Below are 24,185 nucleotides of genomic sequence, written 5' to 3'. Positions count from 1 at the left end.
TTGCGAACTATTTATTATTCGCTCTCGATGACAAAACTGACGAGGGACTCGAAAACTTACCCCTTTACCTAGATATCCACCCCTCTGCTTCCATGCCCGCTAGAAAACGCGATTAAAACTATAAATACGTTTTACCGACGGCGTTATCTGTAAAATATACAGAGACCGCCTACGCTTTATGTCTTGACCTAAGCCCTGCTTTTTACCCAGGATGGGAGTGAGTCATTCGGGAACACTTGAGATATGGGATAGCTTCTGTTTTTGCGCATGAAGGCTTGTGGGGCGGCGTTATTGGGTAAATATCTTGCTGCATCTACTCCGTACTTTCTTGTTTTATTTGATTTATATTTATATTTCCTTTTTTTTTTTTTTAATAGATAGTACAAATACCTCAGGTGTTTCGAATACTGGGATGGATTGGGATAGGCATGACTGCTCTCTTTTTCATGGACTTTGGACGCGACCTACGAACCTTTGGGCATAAGAACAAACATGATCAAATTTGGATTTGGAAATGGGTTTTCAAACAAATTAACATTTTCTTCACCTCCGTTAAGATCTGTACAAGGAGGGCTGAGGATTCAGAGTGCGGTTTGATCAAATTTAACCATACAAACTTTTTCCACAATATAATTCAAATAAAAATACACCACATACCTTCCCCAAATGTTTCCAGATAGTCAAGTTTCCAGTTCTATATGACTACCTCCTTTTCCTTGTTTGGCTCTCCTTCCTATTCGCATACGCAGCACTAGTTAACAAAATAAAATGACAAAATGCTTCTCAAAAAAAGAAAAAGAAAAGAAAAGCCTTGTAGTCAGCTCAAAGCCACAAATTCAAAGCCGATTCCCCTTCCTCGACTTATATGCCTCTGCTGCCTCATATTTTCCTTTTTCATCAATCTTCTCCGCCAGCGTTTCGGGTTCATGCCGTGTCGCAGCAGGGTCATGTCCAGCTTCCCGGCTTGGATTGCCCGTGTCATCCGCTTGTGGAGACAAGTTCGCGCGGCCGGCTGAGGGTGAGGAATTTTGTGGCATTGTCATCGACGGTGCGATTGAGGACGGTGATTTTACGGAATTTTCTCTTCGGAGGGCTTCCTCTTTACGTCGTTGGGCTTCTTCGTGTCGGTGGGCGCGGTCGGCGTTTATGGATTTTTTGGCAAAGTAGTAGGCGCCACCGCCGGCTGTGGGGCGAGGAAGAAGACGGGGAGGGAAATGGTTAGAGAAGGAAATGGCTTGGGTTTGGGAGGATTGGAGAGCACAAGCGTAAATGGGGTTTGGATGGAATTACGTACCGATACAGAGGGAGCCCCAGCCCACCCTGTTTGTCGCGCGATAGACATGCCGGTTAGATCCTGTATAGTATTTGCCCAAAAAATGTTGTATGACGTTGGGAAAGCGGCTTGCTGCCCTGGGTACTAGATATGAGGTAGAACGAACCAGGTGGATCTAATCTACATCCAACATTTAGCATTATTAATATACCAGATGATGGGGATTCCGCAACGCACAGTATTCATTTCACTAACTGAGGCCTCTCGGTTGTCTGCTCACTGTTCAATTGAGTGCTAGCAAATTTGGTGTTGCAGTCAACAACAAGAGGAAAAGTCAAGCAACTCTCTGAGGTCTATGCCAACCAATCAGAGATGAGATAGTCTCGTCCATTCAACATTAGTGGTGAAGACCGGTGGCTCAACAACAAATCGAAGGAGTACATAGGACTCTCTTCTGGGCGAATAGCCTTGTAAATGAATATTTATTTGAGTAAATCGCCCGAGCAGAACATTTTCGAACAGTTTCTCCGAATATTATCACGGGACATTAACTCTCATCCATGATGAGTCATCCGCTTGGCGCCTTTGCCGATAACTATCAAACCTGAGCCCAACTGTGAACACTTCAGCGCTTCTTCCTGCGCTGCTGTCAACAACAACCGGTGAAGAGCTCACAGTATTACTATCACCGGTATAAAGCGGTTTCAGAAGCTACTGGCTTTTTCTGAATGTCCACATGGGCCAGTATTTTTGGCTCTGATCCCGGATACTAACCCCTTGTACCAAGTGCTGTCCATTCCCTGTCGTAGCTCGACTTGAGGGTTCGTCGCGGCTTCGCCAGACGTGATTTGCGATAGTATGCCTCCGAAAAGGAAGGCAGCTGGCAGTATGCTTATCCCTTCTTTTCTAGGGTCTGCTTTAACTGTCGCTGACCGGCTATGGTAGGTGGTAATTCCGGACGGGCATCCAAACGATCCACGCCAGTCCCTGTTTCGGCTCCCCAGAGTGTCCGGAGCAGCGATGAGTACTCAGACCCTGGGGTTGCGGACGATGATGAATATGATGGCGATAGGCTGAAACGTGAGTCGAGAGTTTGCCCATAGGAAATTTTGTTGATTACAGCTTGTATTGCGTTGCTAAAGAAATGAAAACTTGTCCAATGCAGAGGTTGTCGAGAAATTTTCTCTTCAGGCCTTTAGTCAAAAGAAGAAAGCGGACATCCAACGACAGGATCCACATTTCGGCTATAAAGACTTCTCATCCTTGCCTTTGAAGCCCGACCACGCTAACCGACCGCTATGGATCGAGCCGTTGAAGGGCACCATCACGCTGGAAAGCTTCTCACCTCTAGCGCCCCAGGCACAAGATTTCCTTACGACGATAGCTGAGCCTCTGTCAAGACCTACGCATTTGCACGAGTATCGATTAACGGGAAACAGTCTTTATGCTGCGGTCTCAGTGGGCTTACTACCGGGAGATATCATTAACTTCCTGGATCGTTTGTCCAAAACGCCGCTACCGGAAACAATCAAGTCTTTCATTGTCAATTTCACCAAGTCGTATGGAAAGATAAAAGTTGTTTTGAAATACAATAGATTCTTTGTGGAGAGCTCGGATCCTGCCACTCTGCAGATGTTGCTTCAAGATGAAGTTATTGGGCCGCAGAGATTGCAAAACTCGGAGGGTATAATACAGCAGGCTGCTCCCAAAATGGCAGGGTTGGTCATTCCCGGAACTAAGGATGCGGCTGGGGTGAAACAAAATCCAGACCGAAAGCCAATGGAGGGAGATACAAATGGTCGCCCAAAAGAGGATGGCCTCTTGGTTGATTTGAGAGAAGAGGATGATGACGACGAGCCCAGCACAAGTCCACAGTTTTGAGATCCCAAACACGGCCGTGGAATCTGTTAAGGCTCGATGCCAAAGTATGGGCTGTCCAGCTCTTGAAGAATATGACTTTAGAAACGATGAAATCAACCCTACTCTAGATATCGACCTGAAGCCCAATGCGCAAATCCGCAGTTACCAAGAGAAAAGTTTGAGTAAAATGTTTGGAAACGGACGAGCCAAGAGTGGAATCATCGTCCTGCCTTGCGGTGCAGGGAAAACCTTAGTTGGCATAACAGCCGCCTGTACCATCAAGAAAGGAACCATTATCCTTTGCACTAGCTCGATGTCCGTTGTTCAGTGGAGGAACGAATTTCTTCGGTGGTCTAATATTGATCCTAGTGATATTGCCGTTTTCACTTCTGACAACAAGGAAAAATTCCGGAGAAATACTGGAATTATAGTCTCCACATATTCCATGGTATCTCAAACACGGGCTCGTTCCCACGATGCGGAGAAAATGATGGATTGGATGCAATCTCGGGAATGGGGCTTGATGATCTTGGACGAGGTCCACGTCGTTCCCGCGTCGATGTTCCGGAAGGTCACTTCGGCCATTGCGACTCAGACCAAACTTGGGCTCACAGCGACTCTTCTTCGTGAGGATGATAAGATCAAGGATTTGAATTTTTTGATCGGCCCCAAGTTGTATGAAGCCAACTGGATGGAGTTGGCTGAACAGGGCCACATCGCCAAAGTCCAGTGTGCTGAGGTGTGGTGCCCCATGACAACGGAATTTTATACCGAGTACATGCGCGAGAAATCTAGAAAAGCAGCGTTACTCTATATCATGAATCCGAGGAAGTTCCAGGCGTGTCAGTTTTTGATTGATTACCACGAAAAGCGTGGAGACAAAGTCATTGTTTTCTCTGACAATGTTTACGCTCTCGAACGATATGCCCTGAAATTGAACAAGGCCTACATCTACGGCGGAACGCCTCAAAACGAACGATTGCGAATTCTAGAGAACTTCCAGCACAATGAACAAGTCAATACAATCTTCCTGTCCAAGATTGGTGATACCTCGCTAGATCTGCCTGAAGCGACTTGCTTGATACAGATCTCGTCACATTACGGCTCTCGTCGTCAGGAAGCGCAACGTCTCGGACGTATCCTACGTGCCAAACGAAGGAATGATGAGGGATTCAACGCTTTCTTCTACTCCCTTGTATCGAAAGATACCGACGAGATGTTTTACTCTTCCAAACGTCAAGCTTTCTTAGTTGACCAGGGATACGCGTTTAAGGTGATCACGCACCTTGAAGGAATTGAGAACCTTGAAGGACTCGCATACGCAACTCCGACGGAGCGTCGAGAACTTCTGCAAGAAGTCATGCTGCAGAACGAAACCTCCGCAGCTGTAGAAGAAGTAGTGGACGATCTTTTCAGCGAACGCTCAGGGGGACCGAAAGCGCGAGGTGCGGCCAAGAAAGTTGCAGTGAAACGTAGTGCGGCGACTTTGAGCGGCCTTGCCGGCGGTGAGGACATGGCGTATATCGAATATAATAAAAGTAGGAATAAACAGTTGAAGGAGAAGGTGGGACATCACCCGCTATTCAAGAAAATTGAGCGCGACCGACTGAAGAGAAAAAAAGCTCTTGGCCTCGATAAAAAGTAGATTTGGGAACGTATTTTCTTGGGTTTTCTTGTTTTTGGTCCATTTCTATTTCTTCTAGATTCCTGACGACAGCTCCAGTCTGCCTGCTTGGATCTATGATGGGATGCCAGGGAATGAATCCGATGAACATACGAGATATGACTAGGTTTATCCTGCCTGTTGATGGTATGTATGTACAGTACATGTATTAACAATAGAGTCGATAAAATTGAAGCCTTTGTATATCCTGCACCTTCATTCATATCTACAGCATTGAAATGCGTAGTAAACTAGCTCCGGCCTCGTACTGTCTGACAGTGCAACATCGATGAACTACATGTAACTACTCCAGCAAGCCGCCAACCAGCGCATCCATGGATCGATTACTGACTTTGAGGAGCACAAGCATCCTCCATCATCATAAATGAGTTCGTTTCCGCCACACGGCGCATGCATCGATTTATTTTATACTAGTATGTTTACTCATCGAACATAAATCGAGAATCGGTCATTCGTATGTACACGCACAGTACATCCTTTGTGTGGAACAACTCGCTGACATCAACAACAATACCCGTTGGGCTTCACAGCTCGTCTGCGAGTAGCTGTGAAGTACCAAGCGATGGAGCTATGACGGAATGGCTGGCTCGTGTCCTTGGTTTCAACGACCCCTCCACACCGTTTAGCTTGGCTGCATCCAACTTAACCACACATATATAAACAGGCTCACTGTGCGGATCTCGAGGGTCGTATGGAGAAGCTGCAGAACGAGAGCGCGGCGGTTTGATACATTATTTGCCTATGACCAGTGTTGCTCAACGGTATCGACACCAAGTAGCTAGATGTATGCTTTGTTGTGCCCACATACCAACCCGAGCATTCCGAAGAGCGCAACGGGGAACTGTGTATCAAGATAGAAGCTTGGGCCCTGGTCCGCCTAAAGCAGTGACTCAGATAGCGAAGAGAGAGCCGTTTTTTTCTCCAAAATCCAAGTCGTGTTTCACTCCCGCGCTCTCCAAGGAAAACTTGAAGCTTGACTTGTGTCTAAGAGCCATGGCGACCGCCACTCATATCAAGGTTTCGACAGACAATACGGGGATTCTAGGGCTTCGCCAGAACGCCGATTCTGCAAAAAAGGTTTCAGAAACGCTACAGGCGGATCTAGAGAGATACCATATCTTCTTTAACACGAAGGGTTTTCACAGTATGTGTGGTTCTTTGAATTTGCAGCTCAACTTTTCTCCCAAGTCCTGCCCGCTTGTCAAAATTGATATGCAAGCCCCTCATGTTACATTGAGCATTGTTATATTTTCATGTCAGAGACAAAATGAGTCGATGGGCCACTCGGGAGACACCCCGCCAGTTTACATACCCTGGTCCTAATGGATATGCAACCGTCCCATCACCCCACATTCCGCCCTACTCCTGTTACTAGGGTCTTGAGCTTTAATCCTATCCGCTGATGCTAACCTGAGGCAGATCATCTTGCCCACCACATTTTATCCGCCTACGCATTGGGAGCCTCCGCAGACCTTCTACAGCAGATTTTTGACCGGGCTGCTGCCTACCAGCTTCCTTCTCGCCCAGTCGATGAAGCGATAGTACAGAAACTGGGCGACAAGGCCCAATTTAGTGCTCTCCTAGGAATTCAAGATCAATATCCTAATTTCCTGGTGTATTTTTCAGCGCCAAATTGAAAAGAGGGGGATGGAAGTAGTGGTAAATGAGTATCTTTTTGCTGCGGATAAGCTTGCGGATGATATGCTCGTTCGGCTGTTTGCTGGTATGGCGCCCGGGGAGTTTCGCTCTCATCCACCCGTTTCCCTGTCTGACCCCTCTGTTCCGGGACATACTAATGAACACGCTCCCCTTACAGGGCTCATTCATCCGTTTATCCAACTCGGATTCGGCGTTGAGTTCAATCAGCCTGCCATTGTCGCAGAAGCTCTTGCGGAAACTGCGGTTCATGAATCGAATCTTACATTCCTCTTGCCAGCTGAAGAGGCAGCAGGTGGCGTTGGGAAGGAGGGCAAGAAGTCTCTCGTTCATCTCCAGCAAGAAATTCGCTCCAACACCCAAATCCGGAAAGCCGTGCGCTGGGAAGATGTGAACAAGATCGATGGAATGCTGGCTCGAGCGCTAGACGAGATCATCAAAATTACTAGCCAATTTTCAGTGGGCCCAGACCAGTTGGAACTGAAGCTAGCCGAACTGTTGAACGCTGTTGGTACGTTGACACCCTGATCTCCAGACACAACCATATTGCCCCTACTACTCTCAATGCTCCCATCCCATTGCATAGAGGCCATCCATCAACATTCCTGCGTGCCTGCATGCGCCCCTGGCTCATCAGTAATGTTTTCCCTGTTGTTCTTCCCCCACTGGCCCGGTACATAGTAACTCAACAATCAACAGCTTATTTCGCTGGCGCAGCGCAGCGTCCTCAAAAGAGGGTTAAATTCGACTTTTTTTACATGCACTGTGTCACCAGCGCAATTTTCTTGGCTTCATTTGTCTCTCAGTCCTGGATCAGTAAGCAAAACAAATTACGCATCCTGGAATGGAAAGGTCGTATGGACCTGGCGACGTACGCCTCTCGCGGTGCAGCGGAGCTACGACAGGAGGAGATTACAGACTATGAGCCAAAGCTGTCGTGGGAGGAAGTTTTCGCCCAAGCCATTAATCATCCTCAAGATGACGGACATGCCTCAAAATTCATCCGCACACTTGCTTTTGGCGAGAAGCTTTGTAAACCGTTTGAGGAGGATGAGAAGTGTCGAGAGGCGTTCTTAGTCAACGGAGATATGTGGATCAAGTTAGCGAACATGGGTGAGTTCCTTCAGTCCAAATTTTTGAGACTCGGACTCTTCAACTCGCTCGCGCCTCGTGCATTTTTTGCAAGTGCATTTTGTCCTGGATTCATTATTTCAATATTATCTCCGTGTCTTGACCTTTCTAAACCCTGATTTGCCCCCCCCCCGCCTACCTCACCCTGAAGTTACATCGCGACAAACCAGCGCTCGCTCTGGTCATCGCCCATTTGAACTAGAGTCTTGCCCCTGTCTACCCGAAATGGCCAAAGTTCCAGAACCTCTCACTGGGACCAGAGAGCCAGAGACGAATAAAAAACAAAACATATTTTAATACCCGAGCGCCCAAATCCGAACCCCATTCTCCACGTTTCCCTCCTAACAAGCCTGTTTGTTCCTGAACTCCCAAGGCCCGGTTTTTCATCTAGCCTTATCCTCTCAGCTCACTCCCCTGCACAACTAACAACTACCGCGTTCTTCATCCATGAATCCTGGGACTGGATGGCCAACACTAAAATTAATAATAGTACTAACCACAAAACACCAATTTGAATATTTGCAAAAGAAAAAAAAAGAAAAGGAAAAAATTGCTAACATGCGCCTCTCTCTGGTATAGTTATCGATTCGATCCAGGACAACCAGATGTGGATTCGTCATGTTGGGGATGACCGGGCGTGGGAGGGGGTTGCAGATAGATAAGGCCACGGACCTCTGTCCGTTCTAGACGTCGACTGGGTTGCGAGAAAATTATCTTTGGTTTCATTTTTTTTTTTTTTTTTCCCCTGGGACTTTGATATGGGTAGCATCCATGGATATGGGAACAGGGGAATGAATGAGTCTTAATTTCCCTCGTAATTCCACTTGAGACCTCGACTGCGAACAAATTTGCTAGCTACTCTTGATTAATTATTTATTCTGTAGTAAATAGTTATGCTGTTCTTGTGAACGAATCAAATTTTTTACATCTTTGAATCTCCCAACTCTTCCATGCGATGATATCAACGGTGGTTGGTCTTGACGAAATCCTTTTTACTCTTCCTTCCCCCGGCTCTTATAGAGACGAAGATTTTTACTTGTAGTTAGAAAGGTTGGCGAGTTGATAGAGTAACGAAGGTATATACATATACAGAACATTGGAAGACCAAATAGATCAGTTTATATGGTTATGGTTATATGATTGATAGAGTAAACGAGCGTATATCGGTATTAGTACAGAACGAAGAGAGAATAAAATGACTAGAGCGAGCACCAAAAAGTAAACGAACGTTGATTCTATGTTCCTCATATACCACCATCCCACGCCGTCCAAAATAAAGTAAACGAACAGGCCTCTTCTTTTGAAAGGAGACAGAAGACAAGTGGCACGATCCAAGCATTGCGTACGACACATAGAACACCGGCCTATTGGTAATTGCGCCGGCAAATGATGACAATGGAAAGGCTAGCAGAAATAGAGAGCAAGGACATGAAAGGGAAGGGGATATCGTTGCAGCACAATACGACTTTGAAATGGCAATGCAATAAGGGAAAACAAATTCAACTAGGCCTGTTAGGGGAGGGAGGGGATATCAAAGGTAGGAGTGGGACCTATCCCTGCCCACCTTTGTATCTACATGGAGTAGTGATAATAGCTACATTGATACATCGTACCATAATTGTACCTCGGGCGTGATTTCGATTTAGAAGAATGGAGCGAGCCTGAACGTTACATATCAGAAGTTAAGAAATTGACATGCTATATATGAAAAAGTTAGGTGTCTCCGGCGAAAAGGTTTTCTTACTCGTATCAGGTTTCCGCTCGGAGTCTGGAGTCGAGGTCGAAGTCCTCGATTTATCTTCAGTTATCGAGCCAGCCGGTTTGTTTTTTAGGATTCGTTTTCGGAATCCAGATTTCAGCAACGAACCCTTCCGGCTACCTCCAGAGCTGGACTCAGTCCTCGTAGGACTTTTGGCGCGTGTTGAAATGGTATCCATGAGGGAAGGAGACATCAGGGATGGGGATGTTGCTTCAGTCTGAGAGAGCTCAGAGACGCTGCGACGGGACTCATTGGAAGATCGGCTGAGGGAAATAGACTCTTCTGTTCGAGAGCTGTCTTCGATTTTAGAGTGGTTGACTGTTTCTGGAGGGCTGATGTCAGGTGTTGGGGATTCGTCAAGCGGTGGATCAGGAGTGTCTGCCGTGAGGTAATCATTCAAGTTGTTTCTAGATGGTTCACGATAGTTCTGCGCAGAAGACCGAAGGCCCGCCATTTCACAACGTCTACATGAATTCACAGCAAGTTCTAGCACTTTAACTTTATCGGCGAGCTGCTTTCGTGCGAGTTTGGTGTCATCGGAATCAGCTGCAATGAGTTCAATTTGTTCAGTTGACAATTGTGCCATCATAGATGGAGAGAGAAGGTTTTCAAGGTTTTCCACGAGACAATTTTCCACAGCAAGAAAAGCGACGTTGTCAATGAATACTGGTAATGCGGCGGAGTAATAAGTTTCCATACAATCGAGAATTTCAGAATAAACATTGATATCAGCGCCGTCTTCCAGATTATCGTCCATGCCATTTGGGCCACTTATGGCGCGAAGCCGATGAATTTTCGCAGCCAATTTTCGATTCAGGGTTGACGGAACAACTTGCTTAAAGGGTGTTGCTAATTCGTCTATTTTGCTGTTAAGTGCCTGCAATTTATTGCTCATTTCCTGCTCCAGTATTTCCCTGAGTATGGCTTCGCCAACGGTTGCTCCCGCGATATGATGAAGAAGATCATCCAGGAACCGCTTTACTTTTTTCCATAGTTCGTATACATGGGATTTCGCCATCGGAGTCCACTTGAGAGAATAACGAATAAATAGTTCGCATACAACCTGAGAATTAACCAATCCTTTTGTTTCACGGCCTCCGTTTTGCTTGAAAAGTTCGGCAAGTCCACGGATAAAGGATGATCGTGGAACTGGCTGAGGGCTATCCGGAGAAGCTGGCTCCGGCATTGGCGGTGGGCCATCTGAGGTTGTGTCGTCATACAAGTTATAGCTATGGCCACGTTCCTCCATATCTGTAGCAAAATCTTCCGCCCAATTTCGGATTACGGATCTTAATCGTCGCATAGAGGTTTGCGGGTGATAACGGAAATAGGTATCGTGATATTCACCAGCCGTGGCTGATATTGTGAGGGCTTGAAATCGTTCGGCTATAGTAGTTAGATAAAGTCGCTGAGCTGTATCCGATTTCCGGTCCGGTCCAAGTTTTTTGAGTAAGAGGCGGCTAGTTTCGAGGTCTTGTTGAAGTTCGGTAGACAGATCCGAAAGCTGCGACTCAATTTGCCCAAGTAGAATTTTGCCCAGTCTACTTCTAAGTGATTGAATGCCCACACAGTTTTGAGAAAGGGTTTTCCAAGGCATTGTGGTGGTGAAAAACAAATTTTCCATGTCATCCCGTTGAAAATGGCGGTTTCTCTTCTCGTTAGAATCGTTGTTCACAAGAACGTGCCATCCTAAACGCAGAGGTGTATCTTGGTTCTTAGCACGCGCAAAATAGTTTTCCTCAATGCTACAGCCGGGTTCTAGGTGATCTGGCTTCGTTATGATTGCCATTGTGCGAGGACTGCAAGACTTCGTCATGCGCAACACGATTTGCTGAGATATATTACGCTCAGCAGACACAACAACCAGGACGATGCTTCGAGGGTTCCGCATGTAAGCTTCAGTTAAACCTTGCACAAGAGTGACATCTTCCATTCTTTGATGGTGCCCTGGTCTATTGATAAGGCCAGGCAGGTCAACCACGGTCAGGTCTGGCAAGGTAGGGCCTGAAGCTTCCAGTTGTAGGACATCCAATGAGTACCTTCCATCCGAAATTAAGCCCATTATGAGCCTGGCCTCCGAATAAAGCTTGGGGATGTCTTGAAGCCAGTTATGTGACCTCGAGAATATTCCTAGTTTGTGTCGATGGTCCGGAGTGGCATCCGGGCCGGGTCGGATTTTCACGGAAACTGAAACTTCATCGGACCTCCGAAGGATAACTTCTGTTGCAAACCTGGTGCAGAGTCCAGTGCTAGTTGGCAATGGGACACCTGTTATGGCGTGGAATACTGAACTCTTCCCACTATTTTGGTCACCACAAACCACCAACTGCGGTAGAGCCAGTTGGCGGCGAAACCCCAAATCGCGAAGGTCATCCAGTCTGGCAAGCAATTCTGCTTGCCCCTTGGATTCAAGTCGATGGATAGGAAGAGGGCCGAAAGGATCCATATTTCAGTTAAGGCCCGTTGGGCGACTTAGAGAGAGTCAAAAATGCACAGGCCATAGGCCTTGGAGAGGATCGCATGAAATGACAACGAGAGCAGTTGCGGAAGACCACGAAAATAAAAGAAGGGTGGACACAGCAATATTATAGATCGCGGAGCACATGAGAAGCGAAAGATAAGGAGGACAGGGATGCTTCATCCCAGCAGAAGCCGAGGACGTAAGGACGCTAAACGCAAGGCCCAAAAGCTGAGGGCTGTCTGAGGTTTCTTCCAAGTCCTCCATCACCAAAGGCTAAAATCTTACTGAACGGCACGCAAGTGGCACAACGAGGGGGAAATCGTGAACACTCGTTAAAGAGTGCATTTCGACCCTTGAGGATCAGCAGGGATTATTCATCCCAGGTGCAAGGATAGCACACTGGGAAGCCCAACCTTCCAGAAATATTCGAGAGCTGGGGAAAAATACCACCCCTCTCCACTCTCACGACTGACCAGGCTGGGGTTGTGGGGAGAGGGGTGAGTGATTCACTTGCCAGGATGCAGCAACAGGGATAAGACGTACTTGTGGCGCAACCCAGCCATTTCGCTTGGAGCAATCTATAAATTGCCGTGGGCGGATGGAGACATCAATGCAGCGAGGAGACAAAACGCCTTGGCTTGGGTAATCTCGCTGGCTGGCGGCTGAGGTCGGAGAAGAACGTAGTCTAATATTTCCTAATCGGGACAATGTGGCTTGGCTAAACCAGGTGATTCGGCTCCCATGGATTAATAAGCATCCCAGCCTTGGCTGCTTGTGGGGCGACTTTTTCGCTCCGGAAAAACTCTGATCCCGCGAACCCAACGACCTCATCGTCGTCCTCAGCAGCATGAATGTTGCTGTGATTCAACCTCCAAGTGAATCTGCGCTACGCAACAGCACCAGGCAACGCCTAATTCTTAGCGTATAATTTGACGATTACTTAATTTTATATTCCATTCTATTTGATACTGAATCGCGGGTGTGGTGATGGCGGACTCTACTGACCGCGGTCGCTCCCATACAGCTAACCCTTCCAACGGACCCCGCCAGCCCAACGAACAAGAGAACCCATTTATAGCAATTCGCCGCTATGCTGATGAGCAATTCTCAGCATTACTGCAATCTTTTATAGGACTTCCATCTGTGTTTTCACCTCCCTCTCCAAGGGATTGGTTGTATTTCCAAGGAGGCGATCCCGCAATAAGATTCCATCGTCACAGATTCCAAACACAAGAAACTGGCGTTGATACTCAGGACTCACAGTCAAGGATCGGCTCACGTCAGAGCTCCGAGAAGTGCGCCTGTGGGCGTGATGATACCGTGAAATCGTCGCGCTCTGATGGGGATGGCATGTTTGATCAGCGGTGGTTAGAAAGCCGACGACATTTTGAGCACCAATTTCCGTCTTCGATTTTTGAATCGCCGTTGGAGAACTTGTGGCCCTTTGACCCGTTGCATTTCTTCTCGTTTCTACCCCGTCCTAGCTTCCCTTATTCCTTCGACTTCCTCGGCTCTCCAAGCTCTCCGGGATGGCCCATCTCGTACCTTCTTTTTTCACCGTATTCTCCACTCCACCTCGAACGTCAACAAAATATAAGATGCAAGCCACATGAGAATCCAATTTCTTCACTGCGCCCTGCCTTAGTACCCTTTCATGATGCCCAGGAGCCTGAGACCCCACGTTGGCGAGAGGCTTTTGAAGATCTGTTGCGCGTCGAAAATGGTCAAGATATGTTAAATGGTGACGTAGGTGCGGTGGCCCGAAAAGAACAGCCAAAGGATTGGGTATCCGGTATGATCAGCAGGGGCAGCCTTGGTCCGCATTGGACGCATGTCAAAAACGGACGAATCGACTATTTCAACTACACATACAAGCAGTCCACTGATGAAGCAGATAAATGGAAGGTTTCCCAGTCCGACTCTTCCAACGGGTATGGTGATCGGAAACACGATGCGCCGGAAGAAAAGTGGCTCACAGAACTTGACCTTTACGAGAAGTTTCTGGACCAGGCGAACGAGCCATCGGATGAAGAGAGTATACCCTTAGTGAGTCCACTCATGGGGATGTTAATTGAAGGTCGCCTAGGAAGAAGAAGGCTATTGGACGAACAAAGGCGATGGCATCATGCGGCTGAGAATAATGATTTCGACAATGAGAAGGGTGACTCAGACGCAAAGTCCAATGCAGCATCCCCTATGAAAACTTCACAGCAACATTCCCCTTCTCCTTATGTAACTTCCATCATCACCACCACCGCGCGAAGGACTCTCCCCGATGGCTCTGTCCAGACTACCATCACTCGAAAGAAGCGGTTTTCTGACCAAACAGAAGAAAACAATGAAACAGTTCACGTGGAGAAGGCTGACGAATTGCCGTCACAAAGCGAGAACAACAAACCACAGAGCCTTGGACAGACTAATGATCATGGTGGCCAGAAGAAGGGTGGCTGGTTCTGGAAGGATTAATGCATGTCCACTTTTCTCCATCTGTTTGCTTATTCAAGTTCTTGGGACTAGTGGCCACGCCGTCTGCATGTTGTGATCACAGCTTCTTTAGGCTCCCTTTTACTGTCGTTTCTATTTTGTATTTTGATATTTAGCTTTGATGATAATTAATGTTGGCAGTTGGTATTTTACGATATTTTGAGTTTCACTTGGTTGTTTGTTGTACTTGCTCTGTGTACTGTAGTTTATTCCTTGCCAATTTGAACATCCTTGGATTAACGCTTGTGAAACGTTGAGAGGAGCAGATTGTACAGGCATACGCATCTGAGTACAACCGTCCGTTTTTAAATCCGAATATGGTATAGCTCATTGTTCCATCACAACAGAATTCTCTCCATACATATCATTGTATTTTCAACTCAAACTCAATAGAGCCCTCAACGACGCCATCGCGCCAAACTCTTAGCCCGCATGTATTGAAATATTCCTAGCCTGGTACAGACTTTACCCATTTGTCGCATCTGCTTGCTGCGCAGTTTCTCCGCAAGTTTCTCCGCAAGACGATTCTGATATATGCTATGTACTGTACAGTACATACATAGAGATAAGCTGTTTGCACTACAAAAAATTCCCAGTGTGTATGAAGTCCGCGGAATTTTGGGGCGCGCCTGGAATTTTTCTTTCCTTGAAAGATCTTTTTGTAGGTCAAGAAAGAAGGAGATTTAACAGGTTTTTTGACTGAAAGTGGAGAATATGCAAGCCTCATAAAACAAAGCACTCAAGGCATACATAATACCATACGGAGCTTCGGGTTTCAAAAAGTTTCATTTCAAGCACTAAAAACGCGCCGCGACTCTTCTCCATATCGCCCATAAGTCCCATCCTGCAGAACATTCTTGTAATTTTAGGGACTTTTATTCACCCGTTTTATCAAAAGCCTGGAGGATAGCATGGTCGGATTAACGCTGGAAGATCTTGATTAGTGATGAAGATACTTGAAGATACATTACTGTATCTCTGCCTCCATACAATTCCAGCATCTGCCATTGTCGAGAAGATGAATCCTGATCAGGTTCAACAAGGTACATACCCTGAGTGGCATTGCGAATGGCTGCCAGTCGGTTAATGCTGAACAGACAGACACGAGCGATATCCTGTCGAGAAGTACGCAGAAGGGGAGACATGATTATCTTGATGGTTATGACAGCAGCGAGCGCGAAGCAATGCAGGAGAACTGGAACACTATCTTTGACAAAAGTATGGAAGATGGCTGGTGATCTCTACCTCCTTTCATGGACAGGGTGAGATCCTTTGTTCAAGGTCAAGGAAAATGTATATTTTCACATTGAATATTAATGCTACAGGCCTGATGATGAATGTTTAGCTACAATTGTATTGAATCAATAGAAGGGGTATTTTGGAGGTCAAGAGCTCTTCGGTGTTGCCCACATTCTCTGCACCTCTGGCAAACCCCATCTTTGCATCCACTCGCATCCCACTACATCCTCAATCGTGGCCCTTTTGCTTGGCTCAAGAACCAACATTGACTTTATCATGTCACAGAATGCATTCTCCTCCTCAGTCGAAAAGGCGTCAAAACTCTTCCTTTCCCTTGGGTGCTGTATATTATTCCCTGAACCTCCGGGTCATGTCCCTAGTGCTGTTGCTGTACCATTGACGAAGTGTTTCTTTCACATCCTTGCGTCCATCTTCATCGAACCAATTATTTCTTTCCTCCCACTTGCTCCACCACCGATCAGGAAGTTTACCAAGCATCTCAACATGCTCAATTGTAACTTCATTCAACGTGACAGGGAAGGCTTCAAAGGGCGGCCCAGATCCAAAAACATCCCAGATAGTGCATGCAAGAGTCCATATATCTCCCGGGAAAGAAAGAGGCTCAACTAGAGACTCTGCGAAGCGAGATTCTGGTGGTGCAAGCAAGAGTGGTGTTGAGTGGTGAGCTGCTTTGTCACTTGAGGATCAAAAGCTTCTCCAAAATCTGCAATCATATAATGACAGAGTCCTGCAGGGAAATCTCATCACTGCTGAGTCCAAGCCAAACTGAGACAATGACTTCTGAAGGAACTCCTGGATCAAGGGGAGCACCATCCTCACGAACAATCTGCATTTTTGCTGGTTCGCCGGTTCTAGCATGTAGCTGCTCAAGTGTCATGTCTTGCATATCAAGTGACAAGTGAAGAAGGATATTTGCAAGGTGAAGATCTGCAGCCATGTTTAAATTGGATTTTACCCTGAAGTGAAGTGATGAGAAGGGGTTGTAACATGGTAAACATACCACCATGAACAATACCTTGAGAATGGATAAATTGCAGACCAAGGATAAGTAGTGATGCAATGGCTCGAGCAGCGGGGAGGTGGAGGAGTCGATGATATGCAGCATCCTTTGCTTCATGGATACTGATTCTAGCAGCATCCGTTACCAAGCACTGATGGGTGCCATTTGGCCCAGAGAATTTGAAAGAATTGAGCAGATTCTGTACAATAGCTTTCCCAGGGAGCCCAGATTTAGCCCTATCTAACTGTGAAAGAATCTGTATCTCATGAGTCCGGCCAGCTGCTTCTGCAGTGGAGAGCTTGAGGGCTACAAGTCGGCCTTGCTTTCTATCCTCCGCCAGCCAGGTTGTAGCAGACCGACCGAACCCCAGTTTATGAGTGATAACATATCGACCTGTGCATAGTTCATCACCAATTGCGACTGGATGGTAGCCTCCGGGAACATAATAGTCCAAGCGCTCAACTTCTTCCACAAAGTTGTACTTGACTCTGCTGGGTTCCATGCGTGTTGCTATACGTCTATGAGTGTGTGAAATGGAGAGCTGTGTCTGTCGGCCAGACAGTGTGGGCGCAAATGGCCTGATGCTGTGAAATCGCAGAAGCGCGTTGGGTTGCGATATGTGGGTAACTCCAGCCGGGGTACCACGGTCCCAGGAATAACAATAATCCGACCTTGCTGTGGAATTGTCACCTGCAGGCGCCCTCGTTGCTTTCTTCTACGTGCTCGCAAGGCCTTTCCGTACCCATTGTTGAGGATGTGCGCTCAGGGCCATCGGATCCACCATAGCTCCGCAGGGCAAGGCCCCTAATCAAGGACTTCGGTCACTTTTCTGCTTTTGGAAGGCTTCAGCAGTAAGGTGCGGATTATCACATGCTGGTTGTAAGAAGTGTGACAGTGTACTCCGTATGCAGGCCTTGTGATACATCGCTTAGCTCTGCAGGGGGCTAGACACATGGCCAAACAAAGCCCAAGGACAGCACAAGTGAACCTAACTGAGTTTGATTTTGGTGGTGAGTTGCAACATATTTATGTTGGATATGCCACCTCTGATACAGACAGCAAGCAGTGAAACCCCACTTCATGAGCTGCGGTCTCTCAATATTCTACTCCTAGCCTTGCGCCATGTCGACCCTGAATGCAGTCAAGTTCTGTTTCTTGAATCAACCTAGCGCCCAAATCATTCGACAATACATAGCTATCGCATATCAAATTTCGACTGACCAAAAGTTATGTCCAAAGGTCGTCCTCATTCGGTGAGATATAGAAAGCAAGCAGACATTAGGTTCTATTGGGGGATATACTACTAACTTTCAATAAACTGCCAGCTCGGGCATTCACCCAACGACCACAATCGACGGCAAGTATCAGAAGGATCAAAACGGCGACCAATCTGACACTTTGCTTCAAGGATGAAAGAATGCTGGAAAAAGGAACATATGTTGCCAGCCATGGATATGTGGTGTCGGAAGACTGATTGGAATATTCGCGAAGCCACTCATTCCGCGGAGAAGCCAGACTCAACGACCATGATACGGAACGGGCGTCCCGTATGGCCATCCGGAGAGGCGTTTCAATATGAGATTGAAGTCGCTTTCGGCCATGTGCCAGAAGAACCTGAGATCAATCCAAGATCAATCCAAGGGTCAAGGGATCTGAGCAGTAAATAAGGCCAATATTCTTGAAGTATCAATCTAGTGTCTACTTTGGACGAACCCTTGCTTAAATCTCCTCAACTGTCAGGCCTGCATGGCGAAAATGGCCCTTGCTTTCTCTCTTGCATCCACAGTTGTTTGCAAAGCCAGCTTGACAGTTTCGCGCCAAGATCTACTAGTGCTAATATGGCTAGTAACAATACAGTAATTCACGGTATTGTCACAATGTGCTGTACAGCGTATGTCACTATACGGCGTAGGCTGCCGCAGTTGGGTTTGAGTTTGGGAAGCAGACGCCTGTCGACCGGTGGCCCTGCAGCCCCTGCTAGCGGAAGGCTTAAACTTATCACTTGCTGAGTCTGGATTGCTGGTTGGAGACATGTACTCCGTATACCACCAGGCCGTCAGCATCAGCGCACACCTCACAGAGGCGACGAGTGACGCCTCCTGTTTCATATCGGCAATGTTGCGCCTCGGTGCCTGGAGAACTGTCTGTGTTGATCCTATGATTTGCCAAAGAGCGCCCGTTGAAGAGCAAAGCTTGGATGCCACCTCCAACTCTCCCTCGCTTGCAGGTATGACCAACCCCGCCATCCCCTTTTGCATAATCCGGCGAATCATCGTCATGCCGCATGTCGTTGTGAACAGATCCAGCTCTTTGCATATCCCGAAGCCTCCGCCTGACTGACGTTTTCCCCGCTTCTGGAGTCGATGTTCGAGACACGCCCGCACCGCGAAAACTGGAACGGGACACTTGCATGTGTCGCCGTCTTACGGAGTAGTCTGTTTTTCTTTTCTCCGATAAATCCTTCGCCGACGCGGCACTTCGTAAAGTAAAGCGATCAGTTTGTGGCTGTGGATGCATTCTCTTACACAGCCTGGCGACAGATGAATGTTTGAGGCAATCAATGAGCCCTTTGGCAGCGAACAGATTGTAATGTACAGATGTACAGAGTGCTGTAGATGTAAATGTACGGGACGTGCTTATCAACAGAATCCAGGTCTCTTCGATCGCTGCACCTGCTCCAAGCTTCCGCCGCGGTAGTGGCTTACACCTCTTAAAAAGACCGGAATTGTGTGATACGAGAACTCCGGGAACTTCAGCCAGCCCAAGATTGATGCATGGATCTTGACACCTTTCTCAAAACGTTTTGGGGATTCTAATGAACCTCTCACAGGATGGTTCCATCTTCAATACAGCAAAGATTTTTGCTGCAACTGGTGATATGATGATTGGGAAATGCTGTCCAAGATGTCCCTCTTAACCCGAGGGCGGCCAACCCACGTTCCCCTGGTGTAGAATCGGAATTCCTAACTCGTTTAGTCTAGCAGGGCATCCTTTCCAACTCGAGAGCTATCCGATTTGGCATTTCGACTATCTTGTGCCCGACTCGTAGCTGCAATCGAACACTGCGCGCGTATACAGAACGGTGGACGACCGCCGTTGCGAATGCCGAGGTCAATCATTCCGCTGAGTCATCGTCTGCTGTGGGGGAAGAATCGCGCATCCCGACTATGACTTCAGCGGTTTTCTGCTTTACCGGCTGAAGCTGCTGGGGAAAGAGATCACAGATAATCCCTTTTCTTCACCCGGTGCAGGCAGCCACAGCTATGTCCTCCGCTTTCCCTGACGCTGTCGCTGATATCCCCACACCCCCGCATGTCCATCTAGATTCCATGCTCTCCCGCAAATTCGGCAAGGAGACAGTGAACTATTTTTCGGGCAAGTAGTTATATCTCCTGACCCTTTTCTATCTCCGTAACGAAACTATATATAGGTTTTATCCTAATATCCCCCCTTGCAGGTTCGCTTTTAAACCGGGTATCATTCCTCCGAACAGATGGCGCTTTCTTATCAGCAGCGATACGACACCCAACAACACGCTTTCTACTCTTCAACGACCTCAACCCCCTTGTTCGCAGCCCTTCAGAAATCTTCTATGCTTCGTACAATGATGTCAAGACCCTCATTCCCGAAGACGTCTTCGACAAGACCGAAGCAGATGCTCTCAAAGACTTCCAGCCCTCCATCACAACCCCGCTCCTGATATTCCTAGGCCTAGACGAAACGCACAAGGAAAATTCGCTGAGCTATAAATCGTATACGGGGGCCCCCTTCTTCGCGCTAGATGTCACTCCGCGCGGCACAATCGAGCAGCCGGCCAAGGGCATTATCGCAACCATGGAAGCCAACGGCCTCTCCTTCTTCCGCGGCCGCACCGTCACCACCCTTCCGGCAGATGTAGCAGCTATATACGCTCAAGCCCGCGCCCTTCTTGACTGGAATACGCGCAATGCTTACTGCGGCACCTGCGGCCATTTAACAATGTCTATTCAAGCGGGCACGAAGCGCGCCTGCCCACCCCACGACACCAAGGGGCCCCGCCCGCCCTGCAGCACGCGCACGAGCATCTCAAACCTATCGTTCCCCCGCACAGATCCCACCATCATCGTCGCCGTCGTCAACCATGACGGCCAGCGCGTACTTCTTGGCCGGCAGAAGCGGTACCCGCCGCACTGGTACTCGACGCTGGCGGGTTTCGTCGAGCCGGCTGAATCCGTCGAGGACGCAGTGCGTCGCGAGGTGTGGGAGGAATCTGGCGTGGTGGTGTCCCGTGTCGTCATCCACAGTACGCAACCATGGCCCTACCCGGCTAACCTGATGATCGGGGCAATCGCGCAAGTGGCGAAGCCGGAGCACGAGGTCATCTCCCTCCAGCATGATCCCGAACTCGAGGATGCGCGGTGGTTCTCTATTGCGGAGGCCGAGGAGGCGTTGAAGCTGGGCACGAGCGATTTGGAGGGGAAGCCCGGGCTGGGGTATAGAGAGGGTGCATTGCGATTGCCGCCTAGGACGGCGATTGCGAATCAGCTGATCGCAGCGGTGATCCACGGGGGGGTTTGGGGTTGATATCAGCTATGATACTGGGGCGAAAATGTGAACGGGATTAATCAAGCGTAAGTGGATACCAGTAGTTGGTCGGGCTTCAAGTCTGATACTCCTACATGTGGGAAAAACGGAACAAAAGAAAATAAAAAGCCCTTTTTTTAAAAAAAAAAAAAAAAAAAAAAAAAAAAAAAAAAAAGAGGATTCATCGGGTTTTATTGAGATGCCCTCCCTAGTAGCTACGTGGCGTGGGCGTTTACCGGCGGACAAGTTTTACAATCATCGCTTCCTTTTTTTACAATAGATATATATATTGGATTTGACAGGGCGATGGTGTATTTGAGGTCCTTCGTTCTGCCTCACCCTCTCTACCTATTAGCTAACATTAGATACTAACTAGTATATACCTTGAGCGTGAATGCATGCCATCACATCTTTGACTCATTTTGACAAGCGGCCATATGTATGTCCTGTGCATGTACACGATATAATTGAGTTTGCATATATATATATATATATATATATATTTTACTCGAAGCATTGAATTTTTGACCATGGCCGGCGGCCGAATATATATCGGATCCAAATATTCTCGCTCGTAGAATAATTTGATATGACACGGAAAACAACAGCGCTTTTCTTTATCAAGTTTTCTCATTTTTCACACTTCCCATTTTAATCCCGAATTTTTTGAGGGTGAGAGTACTTTTGCGCCAGATGCGTAGTTGGTTATCCTCACAAGAAATATGATAGAAAAATGTGATTGATAAATGAAGAGTAAAAAGGAAACACCGTGCTTTGAAATCAATAATACAGGAAGTATAGAGGAGAACTGGAAGAGAAGATGAGGAAGATTAGAGAAAAACAGATACAAAATGTCTGCGCTGCAAGCAAGTTACAATCGCATAGATTAGGGAAGATTTGAGTAAAAGGAAAGAGAACAACGCAAGTACTTGACAAAAAAGGAAAGAAGTTGATTATGCGCAAGTCACATTAATCAATAAGATATCGCCTATATCACATTTCCTTTTTGTATCTCCAAGTATGAAATTCGAAGGAAGGAAAACTACAGCGTTAAAGTTGGGTTGACAGAAATAAACAAGATAAGGAGAAAACACGTAAACTAGGTCTCCCAAGTGGCATTTCCCCTTTTGACCAAAAAGGTGACGTATGGAGCAATAATCGATTACCAGTGGATCTCTATTTTCAATTTTCAAGAGATGGAAGCTGAGAGGAGATATCTTCTTCCAACCGTGCCCGCTTGGTGTCCCGCCCATCACTATTCTGAATAGCGCCACCACTCACTCTACGCTTTTCCTTTTCGCGCTGATACTCTGCGCGACGAGCTTCTTTGTCTTTCTCCTTGCGGTGGGCTTTGGATTCGAATTCGTGCCAGTCTCCTTCGACAGATGCGAGTCTAGAGAAAAGCTGTTAGTAATCAGGAGGGAAACAGTGAGTATAGTGGAAAATTGGACTTACTCAATAGCCTGTTGGGGGGCGGGTTCCTCGGTAGTGAAGTATGGATGTGTCAGAACCTCCTCGGCAGAGGGTCTTTTCACAGGATCATACTGAAACATTTTGGCGACGAGATCCAAAGCTGCGGGAGACAAGACATCTCTATAAGCATCTTCGAAAGTGCGTGGTTTCCGCTCTGTTGGACGTAATAACTCAAACCACGGCATTTCAACAATGTCAGGCCAGTCAGCACGGGTGGGAGTACCCAGAGAATTGTACAGCTTTTCAAGTTGACTGATCTCGCCACCCTCACCGGGGAACACGGCTTTCTTGGTAAACATCTCCATCCACACACATGCGGCGCTCCAAATATCGACCGCTGGTCCATACCGAGTTTCTCCCAGTAAGAGTTCTGGTGGACGGTACCAGATGGTGATGACGCGGTTGGTGTAGTCTAGCTGACGACTCTTTGAGAAGAACCGCGCGAGGCCAAAATCGGCAAATTTCAGCTGTCCTTGATTGCTGATGAGAATATTGGCGGCTTTGATATCTCGATGAAGCACCCCGCGGTGGTGTAAGTAGTTTAAACCATCGAACATTTGCCGTGCAAGATGTTTTTTATGGGCGGGTGAGAGGGAGAAAGTCGGATGATTGATGAGACCAGTCAGGTCGTGAGAGAGGTACTCGAAAACCATGAAGCATTCGTTTTTCTCTACCATAACCTCCTGCAGAGAGACGACGTTCTCATGCTGGAGGTGCTGGAGTAGCCTAATCTCACGGACGGCTGTAACAGGGAACCCATCCTTTTCAGTCTCCATACGTATCTTCTTCAGTGCGACCATGTTCTTAGTATAAACATGAATAGCTTTGAACACCTTGCCGTATGTTCCTGCTCCGATGACTGACTCGTTTCCGGGTTTTCGGTAGTAAACAGAGTCGGACTTAGAGAACTCTTCAGATATACTCGGCCGGGGTTTCATCCGCTTGAGGATTTTCTTAGGTTTCTTACGCTCTGGTGACCGCTCTTGCCGTCTCTCATGTCGAGGTTCACCCCGTCGCTCATCCCGGCGATCACGATGTCTTTCTCCGCGATTGTCAAACCGGCGGTCGTTTCTCCGCGAATCTCGTCTGTCGTCTTTCCGATCTGGACGGGAAATATGCTTGTCCCTCGGTGGAGGGACATTCGATTGCTTGCTCTTAAGTGGATCTATGGCCTTTGGGGGCGGTTCACGCATCCTTCGTGCAAGATCTGGTACCTGCTTAGGAGTGGCTGGAGCAGGAGCTTTTGATTTGAACGCGAAACTGAATTTCCCCGATTCTTTTTCTTTAGGCTGTGAAGAAACACTATGCTGTCGATTTGGGGGTGGCATCTTCTTTGAATCCTGCTTCTCCGGCTTGGGCTTTGAGTCTTCATCTTCCACCTGTAAATCTTTGGATGGGCGAAAAGGATTATCGTCTTCGTCAATTTCAGGCGACAAGCGTTCGTCTGAAATGTGAGGTTGTTGAAGGGGACCTCCGGGGGGTCCATGTGCCCCACGCCCGCGGTTAGTGGACGGGGTCCATTGCAGATTGTTAAAGTGGCTCCCCCTCCCCCGTTGTTGCTGCTGCTGCGTTTGTGTTTGG

General features: G+C 47.5%; 8 protein-coding genes across 8 annotated transcripts; 4 read left to right on the top strand and 4 right to left on the bottom strand.

Annotated features, from left to right (window-relative positions):
- Positions 1-836: 836 nt before the first annotated feature.
- Positions 837-1,821, bottom strand: HCAG_00497 (conserved hypothetical protein; the record flags this gene model as incomplete). The annotated part of the gene is made up of 4 exons (XM_001543401.1): positions 837-1,183; positions 1,295-1,320; positions 1,529-1,552; positions 1,784-1,821. 4 exons carry the CDS (start codon positions 1,819-1,821, stop codon positions 837-839), a joined length of 435 nt encoding a protein of 144 aa, XP_001543451.1.
- Positions 1,822-2,131: 310 nt separating this feature from the next.
- On the top strand, positions 2,132-4,778 carry HCAG_00496 (hypothetical protein; the record flags this gene model as incomplete). Its single annotated transcript, XM_001543400.1, has 4 exons — positions 2,132-2,214; positions 2,346-2,353; positions 2,439-2,957; positions 3,136-4,778. The coding sequence occupies 4 exons, from the start codon at positions 2,132-2,134 to the stop codon at positions 4,776-4,778; spliced, it is 2,253 nt and encodes a 750-aa protein (XP_001543450.1).
- A 1,032-nt stretch (positions 4,779-5,810) lies between these two features.
- On the top strand, positions 5,811-8,266 carry HCAG_00495 (predicted protein; the record flags this gene model as incomplete). The annotated part of the gene is made up of 7 exons (XM_001543399.1): positions 5,811-5,961; positions 6,237-6,358; positions 6,444-6,540; positions 6,634-6,984; positions 7,173-7,586; positions 8,010-8,093; positions 8,184-8,266. The coding sequence occupies 7 exons, from the start codon at positions 5,811-5,813 to the stop codon at positions 8,264-8,266; spliced, it is 1,302 nt and encodes a 433-aa protein (XP_001543449.1).
- A 1,013-nt stretch (positions 8,267-9,279) lies between these two features.
- HCAG_00494 (predicted protein) lies at positions 9,280-11,809 on the bottom strand (the record flags this gene model as incomplete). Its single annotated transcript, XM_001543398.1, has 2 exons — positions 9,280-9,302; positions 9,349-11,809. The coding sequence occupies 2 exons, from the start codon at positions 11,807-11,809 to the stop codon at positions 9,280-9,282; spliced, it is 2,484 nt and encodes an 827-aa protein (XP_001543448.1).
- Positions 11,810-12,671: 862 nt separating this feature from the next.
- HCAG_00493 (predicted protein) lies at positions 12,672-14,290 on the top strand (the record flags this gene model as incomplete). Its single annotated transcript, XM_001543397.1, has 2 exons — positions 12,672-12,746; positions 12,875-14,290. 2 exons carry the CDS (start codon positions 12,672-12,674, stop codon positions 14,288-14,290), a joined length of 1,491 nt encoding a protein of 496 aa, XP_001543447.1.
- Positions 14,291-15,199: 909 nt separating this feature from the next.
- Positions 15,200-17,314, bottom strand: HCAG_00492 (predicted protein; the record flags this gene model as incomplete). Its single annotated transcript, XM_001543396.1, has 5 exons — positions 15,200-15,207; positions 15,360-15,539; positions 16,039-16,197; positions 16,569-17,078; positions 17,311-17,314. The coding sequence occupies 5 exons, from the start codon at positions 17,312-17,314 to the stop codon at positions 15,200-15,202; spliced, it is 861 nt and encodes a 286-aa protein (XP_001543446.1).
- A 2,517-nt stretch (positions 17,315-19,831) lies between these two features.
- Positions 19,832-21,131, top strand: HCAG_00491 (conserved hypothetical protein; the record flags this gene model as incomplete). The annotated part of the gene is made up of 2 exons (XM_001543395.1): positions 19,832-19,947; positions 20,144-21,131. The coding sequence occupies 2 exons, from the start codon at positions 19,832-19,834 to the stop codon at positions 21,129-21,131; spliced, it is 1,104 nt and encodes a 367-aa protein (XP_001543445.1).
- Positions 21,132-22,119: 988 nt separating this feature from the next.
- Positions 22,120-23,625, bottom strand: HCAG_00490 (hypothetical protein; the record flags this gene model as incomplete). The annotated part of the gene is made up of 4 exons (XM_001543394.1): positions 22,120-22,173; positions 22,413-22,524; positions 22,587-23,545; positions 23,614-23,625. 4 exons carry the CDS (start codon positions 23,623-23,625, stop codon positions 22,120-22,122), a joined length of 1,137 nt encoding a protein of 378 aa, XP_001543444.1.
- Positions 23,626-24,185: the final 560 nt, after the last annotated feature.

Source organism: Histoplasma capsulatum, genomic scaffold (assembly GCF_000149585.1).
Source record: "Histoplasma capsulatum NAm1 scaffold_1 genomic scaffold, whole genome shotgun sequence".
Classification (NCBI taxonomy): Eukaryota; Fungi; Ascomycota; class Eurotiomycetes; order Onygenales; family Ajellomycetaceae; genus Histoplasma; species Histoplasma mississippiense.
The sequence above is the reverse complement of the archived record's forward strand: the minus strand, read 5'-3'. Positions and strand labels throughout refer to the sequence as shown.